General features: G+C 46.5%; 1 protein-coding gene across 1 annotated transcript in view; it reads right to left on the bottom strand.

Annotated features, from left to right (window-relative positions):
* Positions 1-12,222, bottom strand: part of SLC6A5 (solute carrier family 6 member 5) — a 426,034-nt gene that overhangs the window by 50,873 nt on the left and 362,939 nt on the right. Inside the window, exon 14 of the mRNA XM_069623483.1 lies at positions 6,354-6,454. Coding sequence (XP_069479584.1) covers positions 6,354-6,454 — 101 coding nt within the window. The remainder of the gene's footprint in view (positions 1-6,353; positions 6,455-12,222) is intronic.

The raw sequence follows: 12,222 nt of genomic DNA, 5'->3' as shown, positions 1-12,222 counted from the left end.
CCTGTGTGAGATTGAGTGGATTGGCTATGAGAAATTAAAAGCATATTACTAATACAAGTCTCATCAATTTCTGTTTATAGGGTAAGCATGTGTACAGTTATACATCAGACCAAAATCCAAAATGGTGCCCACGTGGAATCATGCAGCTCGCAGTCATGAACAGTTCAACTTTATATGAAACCTAGCCTGCCACGTGAGTAGTCTGCCATCTGCTGGATATTCTTTTAACTGCAAGCAAACAGAATGAAATCAAATAGCCAGAAACTATAGGTCCCATTCCAGACAGAGGGCTTCCAAACTCGGGTCCGGGTTCCTTGAATGAGGAATTACCGGGTCATTCCAACCTTGGAGGACCCGGTAATTCCTCATTCAAGGAACCCATCCCCATTCCCATTTGAGCCCCGATAGGGCTCAATGGGAATGGACAGGGAGCTAATTAGCTCCCTGGTCCCCTTGGGGGACCCACAAAGGACGTCTGGTCTGACCAGACGTTCAGAGCGGGTCCTGAAATGGAACCCCGTAATAGGGCGGAATGCGTTTAACGGCACCGGCACCATTACCGGCCCGTTAAACCCATTCCGCCCGCCTCGTAATGAGGCCCAGAGTCTTGAAGTGGTAAGAGGTAAATACTGCTGCTCGCAGAGTACTACCACTACTAAACTGTAAAATCAGTTGCATCAGTATACTGCAAATTACCTTTGGGTGGTAAATTCATTAATACAAATAATGACCAGTGGGATAGGAATATTTTAGTATGTGCTATTGGCAGAAAATGCAGAAAAACACAATGCCTGCTCACTGTATTTTAAACATACCTCCAATTCTGATATCACGGCAATTACCACTCAGAAGAGCAGCAGTTTCGGCTGAAAGGTAATTAACCAGTTGATTTGTTTTTTCTGGAAAGCAGCCCTATTCTTGCAAAGTTAGGCCCTGTACTTTGGAGGAAAAGGCTACTGTGACCATTCGATGCAGGTGTGGGAGCAGCATTAGGTGCCTGGAGTAGGCATCTACTGTGGGGGCAACAGGTTTCTAAATGGTTCATGGTCAGTCATGGCTGGTGAATATTTTTTGTGTCAGCGCTTAAATATTTCACCAAATTAGGGCACACAGTGAGGGAACTCAATATATTGCAGAGAGATGAAGGGGGCAGTTCTCATCCTGAGAACGTTTTTAAAATAATAAGTTTAAATGGTGCATATTACAGCACCATTTCTTCGAGAAATGGAGCCAAACAATTGCATTTGAAATTCTGTCCACTGGTGTAACACATGAAAACAAAAAACAGTAAATGCCATGACACCACCTGTGCACGGGAGCATTTCAGAAAATGTTCATGAGACTGCAACTATAATCTATCTATCTATGCCAGTAAGGGTCACTAAAATCACTTGCATGAGGCTTCAGCCACAATCTATCTTGGCAAGTAATACCCATGGTAAATTATTTTCATGAAGCTGTGACCACTATCTATCTTTACCAGTAATGGTCACTGTAAATCAGGTGCATGAAGCTGGGGCCACAATCTACCTGTGCTGGTAATTTGCACTCTACATCACTTGCAGATGTTTGCAGGTACAATCTTTATATGCCAGTAATGGCTGTTTTGTAAATCACTTGCCTGGGGCTGTGGCCAGAATACCAATGCAAGTTATGTTACAAAGGAGTGTGGGAGCCCCTCTACTGAGAACGAACATCGGTCAAATACCCTGTTCCATGGAATGTCTTCCACTCAGGGGGGTCTACAGCCACATTTTAGCTCACTGCACCCTTCACATAGGAGAAATAATGATTTGCATATCAGTCTTTGTCCCACACACAAGGGCATTCCAGCACCGAAATCCTAGGCAAATCTCCTCGGAACAAGAGTACCAAACTGCAGCCCCAGACACATGTTTTGGCCTAGTCGGGCGTCATCAGTGAGGTGAAGTTTAGCCTCTCTAAGACACAGTGAGCAAGGGGTCCACGTCTGGATTACAAAGTTACAAAGGATTGTGGGAGCCCCTCTACTGAGAACGAACATGGGTTAAATAGACTGTTCTATGGAATTTCTTCCACTCAGGAGTTCTACAACCACGTGCAGAGGAGAATTGCCTAGCATTTCGGTGCTGAACTGCCCATAAAAAGCAGGACAAAGACTGATACACAAATGGATATGCAAAAAAGGTCTGACCTGGCGGAATGAAAGGCACCCGTGAGCACAGCTTGCCTGTAGCACCGGCACGGTAATGAACTGGTGCTACAGGCATCCCCACCCATGGGAATGGGGATCAACCGATTCTGGCACCCGCGAAAGGGCAATTACCGGGTCCGGCGGAGCCAGAATACCCCAGTAATTACCCATTCGCGGGGGTGCCCGACCCTGTTGTAAGTTTGAAGGTAGCCTTGACGGTTTTACCGGAAAGGCTACCTCCAACCTTGTAATGAGGCCCACAGTATAATTACACACACCAATCTCCCGAACACGACTGTGAAATGATGATAACCCAGTTCATGGCTAAATCAAAAGTGCTACCATAAGGTGTTGGGCTAGCAATCTTCTTCTGGACACGGACGGCAAGAAAGAGGATGCACCTGAGCCCAGCACCTTTATATGAGGTGGCCCACCGGATCCAGGTAAGGACAGACGGTCACCTTCCGTCGCCGTGCCCCTTCGAATTGTCCCCCGAAAGTTAATTACAGCAACAATTGGCCGCGCCATGGCCCGCAAAGCAGCCCCTAATCGGGTGTGGGGCCATGAATGCGCCTCCATTCTGCCATGGCACTTTTTATTTTGGCGCCACGAATTCCACTCACCCTAAAGGGAGAATCCCCTTTCGCAGCATCAAACATCTCTCCAGAGGTGGGAACCCTGGTGAGTGATGGGGGCATAGACATACTGTGGTTCAGGGGTCACAGGAGAATGGGTTCTTGGTGTTGGGGTTCAGGAAAGAGCAACACGCTTATATATCATTTAGGGGGGTGTAGAATTATTCACATGGGAAAGAGGATGAATACAGGATGCAGTTCGAAGCATCAGCCACGCCAGTGAGGAAAATACTCATAAAGGATGGAAGGATCAGGCCCACTGGAGGTGAGCTGTGAGAGCAACCGATGTGCCAGTCAGAGGGAAGTCATCAGGCACACAGCAGGGAGTGAGGGTCAGACACACATGGGATGGAGGGGAGAGGATCAGACACATGGAAGGAATTAGGATCAGACAAACTGGGATGTCAGGGGAGGAGAACAGACACATGGGAAGGGAGGGGGAACAGACACACAAGGGGGAGGGGAGGAGCAGACAGGGGATTGAGGGGACAGGTTCAGACACATGGAAGGAAGGGAGGAACAGACACATATGAAGGAGGGGAAGCTCAGACACACAGGGTGGAGAGTGAGAGGATCAGACATGCAGGGGAGAACAGACTGGTCAGAAACACCAGAGGGAAAAGATGTCCATCACACATGGTGATTGAGAGAAGCACACATGGGATGGGGACTGAGACACAGAGGGTTATAGGTCAAGGGTGGGATGATCAGACGAGTAGGGGGGATTGGGTGGTTGGACACGCCAGAGGGAAGGAAGGCTAGCACACATGGGATGCTGACTGATAGGATCAGACATAAGAGAGGAGGGGAGATCATACACACAGGGTGGTGATTCGTGTGTGGGTGGATCTTATGTTCAGTGGGGAGAGTTTGGTTTGGGAGGCAGGAGGGAAGAAAGGTCAATAACACATGGGGCGGTGACTAAGATGCTCAGACACACAGGATGGAGGAGAGGATGAAGCACACAGGGTGGCGAGCATAAAGAGGAGATGTAAACCAATGGGAGCGAGGATCAGACACAAGCAGGCCGTGAGTGAGGTAGATCAGATATGCACGTTAGGAGTGTGTGGATCTGACACATGAGGGATGGAGGGACATGATATGCCAAGCATGGAATGGATAGGCGCATCAGAACTGTGTTGAAGGCAAATATTGGGCACGACAAAGAGTGTGCTGGAGTCATGGGTGATAGACAAAGCAAATGATTTCAACATTTGGAACAAAAAAAGTATTCAGATCCAGGAGTGAAATGAAGGTATGTTTTCAATGTCAAAAATATGAGGAATTCTGTTGAACTATCAAAAGATGCCTCCCTCTTCCTGGCACTGGATGAAACTGGATTCCTTTCCACCAGGGGCCCAGTGTGAAGGATTCCCCCTCCACCACAGAAGGCTGCTGCAAAGCCCATGATCTTTAAATGGATTGAAAATCTCCTGCATCCCATATAACGATCAGACACCATGAAATATTTGCTTTTTCTTTCCACATAGGAATAACGTTGTCTGAAGTGTAAAGTGCCCTTACCTTTGGTTATGACTTCTAATGCCCTATACATGATTAACAATATCAAAACAGTGTCCCTTTTAAAGTTCAGATGTGTTGTGTTTTTTGCCTTCCTGGTTATAAGTTCTGGCAGAGCGGCAAAGAATGGTTCAGCGTGCACGAAATAATGCATGCCTTTAGTTCAGTATCATCCCATAGACGGAATGAAATAATAATCTGGAAGACCAGAAACATTAATGATAGTATGAAGTTTGCTCAAGATTGTTTTAACACTCTAACAAGCAAATGATCTGCACATTAGCATAGTGATGCAGGATATGCACATGAGCAGAACAATGGAGGATCTGCACATAAGCTGAATGATGGCAGAACTGCACATAAGCAGAGCGATGGAGGATCTTCACATAAGCAAACGATGGAGGATATGCACATAAGCAGAGCGATGTAGGATATGCACATAAGCAGAGCAATGGAGGATCTGCACCTGAGCAGAGCAATGGAGGATCTGTAAGTGAGCAGAGCGTTGGTGGATGTGCACATGAGCAGAGTGATGGAGGACCTGCACATAAGCAGAGCAATAGAGGATATGCACATGAGCAGAGCTATGGAGAATCAGCTCATGAGCAGAGCGATGGAGGATCTGCACATGAGCAGAGCGATGGAGAATCTGTTCATGAGCAGAGCAATGGAGGATTGGCACAAAAGTAGAGCAATGGAGGATCTGCACATGAACAGATTGATTGAGGATCTGCACATGAGCAGAGTGATGGAGAATCTGCTCATGAGCAGAGCAATGGAGGATCGGCACATGAGCAGAGCGATGGAGGATGTGCACAAAAGCAGAGCAATGGAGGATCTGCACATGAACAGATTGATTGAGGATCTGCACATGAGCAGTGCGATGGTGGATCTGCACATAAGCAGACTGATGACAGATTTGCACATGAGTAGAGCGAGAGAGGATCTGCAAATGAGCAGAGCAATGGAGGATCTGTACATGAGCAGAGTGATGGAGGATCTGCACATAGGCAGAGTGATTGAGCATCTGAACACAGGCAGAGTGGTTGAGGATATGCACATGAGCAGAGCAATGGATGATCTGCACATAAGCAGAGTGCTTGAGGATATGCACATGAGCAGAGCAATGGATGATCTGCACATAAGCAGAGTGGTTGAGGATCTGCAGATGAGCAGAGCAATGGAAGATCTGCACGTATGCAGAGCGATGGAGGATCTGCACATAAAAACAGCAATGGAGGATCTGCACATAAGCAGAGCGATGAAGGATCTGCACATATGCAGAGTGATGGAGGATCAGCACATGAGCAGAGCAATGGAGGATATGGATTGTAGCAAGGGCCTTAACAGGTTCCCTGGGGGCAATATCATTAGGCGGTAATGGCCCGCTGGCGAGGGGGTTATTGCTATTAGTATTCCAGGGTTTGTATCCCTGGGATACTAATGCCATAGTGAAACCTTTTCAAGCGGCATTTCTTTTGCCATTTGAAAAGGTGGTCACAGCAGTACGCGTTAGTTCTAGGAACACTAGAACGCGCGTACTGCTTCATTACTACGAATCAACAAGGTGCCATTTTGGGCCAAGTTGATCCGTAGTAATGAATGGGGAGGAATGCTTTTATACGTGCAATATATTCTGCACGTGTAAGGCAATATGTGAAATGCAGTAATGTGCATTTCATATGTTGGCTTACACGTGCAGAATGCATTGTACGTGTAAAAGCATTGAGTTGCCGATTCTTCGACTGCAGTCAGGGAAATGGCGGAGTACGGAGGTAAGTTTGTAAACTTCAGTGAACCTGGCGCGCAATGCACGCAAATGCGTCTACATGATTACACTGTAGTATGGCTCATAAACAAGCCAATCCACATGAAATGTATCCTGTGTCATCGCCGCGTCGGGTACTAATGAGGAGTAACGCACCGGAAATCATGCTCCAGCTGTACAAGCTTGTGGGTAGCGGGCCTGAATGTAAGTGTTTAGGATTGTGAAGGTCAACCATTGGCTTCAGCGAGACACTTACTGTTAGGATTGTAGGGGTTACAAAAGCCCAACATATTTTCCAAAATTTGCTTGGCTGGAATCCAATCATCATCTCGATATCTTCACAAAATCTCTGGAGTCCTGAAAGGAGCAAAGACAATATTTGATAAGGGAAAGCCTTGTGCTACAGCCAGCCTAGTTGCAGGATCATGATTCATAACAAGTGAAACACAATAGAAAAAGCAGAACCTCTATAAAAACACATTTTAGTACTAACGGAAATGTTATTTTCGATGATCCAGAAACTTGTTTAAATAAGAATTGCCAATAAGGAAAACAAGCTTCATGCATCCATGTATTGGGTCTCACTAATCCAACAGCATCATGTTGTCCCGGAATTCTTTTTGTTTTTGATGATGTGCGCTAGAAAGGAAAAGTGTGAGGCTCATCACAAGGTCGCCTGAGTGACCCGGATGTGATGTATTGACACTGAACTCCATCTTGGAATTGGATGCACACGGGTCCATCCCGATGGCTATGAGCTATGCTACCTTCGTAATTACTTGTGCATGGTTATTGCAAAGCACAAAGTACCCTCCACGGCTCTGCAGAAGATTATCAAACAAAACGTATTCCAATATACAGGCTCTTGGAGACAGTGTGAGCACACCCGCAGTGGAATATGCAGCAGACTGCCAGTGGCCTCACACATTCCCGAGGGGACCTTTGGGGCCCTATGAGGATAGGTGCACACTCCTACCTCTCAACCTAAGCATATTTGGTCGGTGTCACTCGCCATGGAATCAGTTCACTCACCCGCCAAGACCCCTGTCAGTCCATAAACTTCAATGGGCGCTCACCCTCCATGAACCAAATGATCGTTTTTGATCCGCCCTGGAATCTCAAACGGTTGAGAAGTATGCACACGTCACCCACCCCATTGGGGGCCTGCAAGTCCCTTTCAATGTCAGTGTAAAGGGCCTGCATATGCAAGTAATGGCAGCACAGCCCTTACTGCCCTGACAACGCTTCTGTATGCTCTTCTCCTGCCTGCTTTTGGAAGGCAGCAGGGCCCCCCTTGCAGTGATGAGAACTGTTGAACCCTCCCTGATTGGACTTAAAAAGCACTTTCAGGGCCTGGGTGGCAAATATTCAGCACACACCCTGGGAGCATGGTTTGGTCATATATACTCACTGGCAGATGGGATTACCTTATTCCTATTGGGGCATAACTCCCACACGTCGATGCATACCACAGAAAGAGTGGCCCCACGTTTGCTGTCAGAGAAGGGCCTGTACCCATAGCCTGTATCGCATCAGGTGGCATTTAAACAGGTGGCACATCTTTCATACTCAGACTCGTGTACCCCAAAGTTTGCATGTTTGGGTGACACACTGAATCTGTTAGGGAAGCATCCCAGCTGTCAATTATTGATTGGTGATACATAAATTACATAATACCTTGGTAATACATAAGAGCTAAAAAGCATTCCAATTGAGAAAAGGAGCATGCGGGAAATTATACAATCAGAAGAACATAAACAAAGCTAAATACAATGTAAGCAGCTGAGGGCTACGCTAGTATAATTCAGCGATGTGCTAGCACTGATTGAACAACTTTGGTTAACTATTGATTAACTATTGGTTAACAATCACTTAATTTGCAGTATCCACACCAAAAGCTATTATTGTAGAAATCACGTTGGCATCCACGTGTATGGGGTTGCTTTTGGTACTCTTGTTCAGAGAGGAATTGCCATAGCATTTCGGTGCTGAACTGCCCATGTGGGCGGGACAAAGACTGATATGCAAATGGATATTTCCCATCTGTGAAAGGTACAGTGAACAAAATCCGTGTGCTGCAAACTCTCATCTCAGAACAGGTTATCATGCCATGATCTTTCTGGAGAGGGGCGCCTGCTACCTTTTTTGAAATATTTGAAAGGAACTTGGGGTTGGTCACCCTGAGTTACCTGGGGGCAACCAGACGTGGACACCCTGCTCACTGTGCTCAGAGAGACAAAGCTTCACCTCACTGATGAGGTCCAACAAGGCTGAAACACGTGTATGGGGTTGCTTTTGGTACTCTTGTTCAGAGAGGAATTGCCATAGCATTTCATTGCTGGACTGCCCATGTGGGCGGGACAAAGACTGATATGCAAATGAATATTTCCCATCTGTGAAAGGTACAGTGAGCAAAAAGCGTGTGCTGCAAACTCTCATCTCAGAACAGGTTATCATGCCATGTTCTTTCTGGAGAGGAGTGCCTGCTACCTTTTTTGAAATATTTGAAAGGAACTTGGGGTTGGTCACCCTGAGTTACCTGGGGGCAACCAGACGTGGACTCCCTGCTCACTGTGCTCAGAGAGACAAAGCTTCACCTCACTGATGAGGCCCAACAAGGCTGAAACACGTGTATGGGGTTGCCTTTGGTACTCTTGTTCAGAGAGGAATTGCCATAGCATTTCAGTGCTGAACTGCCCATGTGGGCGGGACAAAGACTGATATGCAAATGGTTATTTCCCGTCTGTGAAAGGTACAGTGAGCAAAAAGCGTGTGCTGCAAACTCTCATCTCAGAACAGGTTATCATGCCATGTTTTTTCTGGAGAGGAGCGCCTGCTACCTCTTTTGAAATAGGCATCCATACCATGTAGATGTCGAGGGATGAAAAACACGTTAGTAGAGGGGATAAACAAATAATGAAGATGAAATACGCCTTTTCCCATCACTCCCCGCACCTTCTCGTCTCTCTCATTCCTGAAGAAATCCCAAGTCACTGTCGGTGCCAGCTGCTGCAACCTTTCCCAAAATAATCACACACTCACACTCTCTACTGCTCCTTTCATGCCAGCCCTGTGGTACGTGGCATGCCAGGTGAGATGCTGGCAGCGCTGGAGTGGCAAGGGAGAGGTTGGGGAGAGTTTCTCTCCAGCTCATTAAATGACTCTGCGTCCCAGTCGGAGGCCCCTAGAGATTTCAGCACAACATTTAAGAAAACAACTTGCTTGGCCCTGTGACAAACTGCGAGAAGTTGACAGAGGTGTGATGCCACACTGTGTGATAAGACAGCACACTAAAAGTTACCTTTCCAGTCTGGTTTCTTGTATTTGGGGGTGGAGAGCGGAAAAGGCCAGCCAAATATCATGTGTGCTGTACCAGAGGCAAAGAGCACCACTTCGGCTCCGTCCTCACCAAGACAGAGCCGGGTATCGGCGCCCTATTCCTGTGTTTTCATGATACGGGGGTTCACAGCAAGGAGACGGCTGTTGCTCTTTCCCAGATAAAGCACGACTTGGCATCACCTGCATAGAATTTGAGTGGCAAAGCAAATGATTCTTGATGCTGGCTGGGGACTTCATATTGAAAGGAGAGTGGGCAAGTGGACCCGTCCAGGGCTTTAAGTGGGGTAAGAAATCGAGAGGGGGCCCTCATTTGGGGGCGTGGCTTCTGGGAGGGGCGTGGCCTAAAAAGCACGCAAATCGTAAGCTCTGCACACAGATATATATACATGTTATATATCTGTGTGCGTACCTTACTATGGTTTGTGTACTTTGCAGACCATCTTTTCTAAACATAGAAATATGTAACATATGTAATGTTACATATTTCTATGTTTAGAAAAGATGGCCTGCAAAGTACACAAACCATAGTAAGGTACGCACACAGATATATAACATGTATATATATCTGTGTGCAGACCTTACGGTTTGCCTAGTTTTCAAAGCCATCTTTTATAAACCTCGAAATATGTCGAGGAATCCCCAGGTTCGCCGAGGGTTAAAGACGCCTCGGCGACCTGGGGAAACAAAGGAACAGTAACTGCCTCTGATGACCCCTCGCGCGAGGGGTCAGCAGAGGCAGTTACTATGACTGACAGGAGTGGCAGCCAGGCACAGCATCGCTGTGGTTGGCTGCCACTTCTGTCAGCTAGCCTGACTTCATGGCAGGCGCATCTCCCGTCGCGGCTGCGGCCGCGACGGGATAATGCATCCCGCCAATGTTGCGTGCGGTGGGACTGGGGGCCCCGGCAGGGCCCCGGCTCAGCCCCACTTTTTGGAGACTGCCGGGGCCCGGCCCCGGCAGGACCCGGCCCACTTAAAGCACTGGACCCGTCCCTTGGAACTCCACACCACAAAGTGATGTAAGGTCAAAGAGGAAATGGCGTAGTTCAGCTTGTCAAGTCCTGTTTTAGAAGAAGGATTGAAACCATTGAAGGTCCGTTTGTCATATGCTTGCCTTACAGTGGTGATGGTATAATCTGGTGCCGTGGGCCATGGTGGCAACTAACAGGTTGAAGTAAATGAGAGTTACTGCTGAATTGTGTTGTACCTTGTGACTAGAAGACTGTTCCGTACGTGTAATCATATTCAGTCAGTTCCTGGTTGGGGTGAAGTCTGATTGCCGGACAGAAGGTCACAATGGAATGCGAGTTTGGGAGATCAGCGGTGTTATGGAAATGTGTTTACAGGTCAATAATGGTATATGTTGGGCACAGCCAGTGTGAAAATATTTTACAGTGGTAATTCAGGCATATATTGCCCACAGCCTGCATGAAAGTGGTTTTGCAGTGGCAATGATGAAATGTATTGTTGGGCAATGGCATTATGAACATGTGTTTTTCTTCTTCTTCTTCTTATTATTATTATTATTATTATTCTAATAGTGTTGAGCCTGAATTGTTTTTCTTTGGACACCCCCGCCATGAAGTCGCAAAATGCTCCTGTACACATGTGTACTCTTCAGGACCTGACCTTTTTTTTCACAGAAGAGATCGTAAATTGTATGAGGTTTGAACCCAACTTTTCAGAAAAGTGGGTTGTAAAATACGCCATTTAAAATTATCATTTAAAAATGTATTCGCGGGGAGAAACCCGCTAATCCACCATTAAATGGAGGGAACTATTTACCCCACTCCACTAAAAAAAGTCACGCCGCCACTGCAGTTTTTATTAATGTCGGAAGATTCTGTCTCCATTTCCGTTCGGGTTTCCTGCTTGCGTGCTGTCCTCCAGACCCCGATAAACCACATATTATTAGCTGTACGGGGGCCGACGGCTTGGCACGACTACAGGCATCGAATATTTTGTAATGGCAAGATTCATTTAGAATGAATCATTTTGGTTGCGTTTACATTAGAAAACTCCTGACATGGATTTAAAGAGGTGTTATGCACGACATAAAGTATACAAAATGAGCTCGGTTGGTGTTTAATGTTCGGCGCCTAAAGCTATCACATATTGTTTTACTGTTATTTGTAATTGTCTCTTTACGCAAAGGTACCCTAAAGCGCCGTTCCCAGTGTGAAAGCAAAGATCGCCACCAAGTGGCTTTTTGCGGTATTACCATCAATGCAAAAACTGCGTACAGCCAGCTAGCTAGCCAGCTTCCTTTTAGTTCAATGTTTAAAGTAATACACGCATTTAAAAAACTAATACTAACCGTTATAAGGACAAATAAAAAAGCCTGGGCGGAAATAGGAAAACTCTTGGAAATGAAAAAATACAGGAGCGTCTGCAAACAACATACACTTGATTACACAATATTGGGCCTCATTATAAGTTTGCCGGTCTGGTAACAACGGTACCGGTAAGCTTGCCAGTACCGTTGTTACTGGACCGGCAAACTACGATTACTGCTCGTGGGTGCCTTCCCGCCCGCCAGGTCTGACCATTCGTGGGCAGCAGAAAAATGTGCAAGTTTGGCGGCAGCCTGCCGGTTTTACCGGAAAGGCTACCGACAAACTTGTAATGAGGCCCAGTTGTCTAGGTATTTGGGAGAGGGAAAATAATAATATTAGTTTTGCATGCACTGCGTGTCATTGGCAATTTGCTCAATCAGAAAATGCTACAATGTTCTTTCAGCAAAATCTGGAATCCATCATTTCAATGTTCAGCTCTACAGCTTGTGG

The sequence above is a fragment of the Ambystoma mexicanum genome, chromosome 11, assembly GCF_040938575.1.
Source record: "Ambystoma mexicanum isolate Mex_15411 chromosome 11, UKY_AmexF1_1, whole genome shotgun sequence".
Classification (NCBI taxonomy): Eukaryota; Metazoa; Chordata; class Amphibia; order Caudata; family Ambystomatidae; genus Ambystoma; species Ambystoma mexicanum.
The sequence above is the reverse complement of the archived record's forward strand: the minus strand, read 5'-3'. Positions and strand labels throughout refer to the sequence as shown.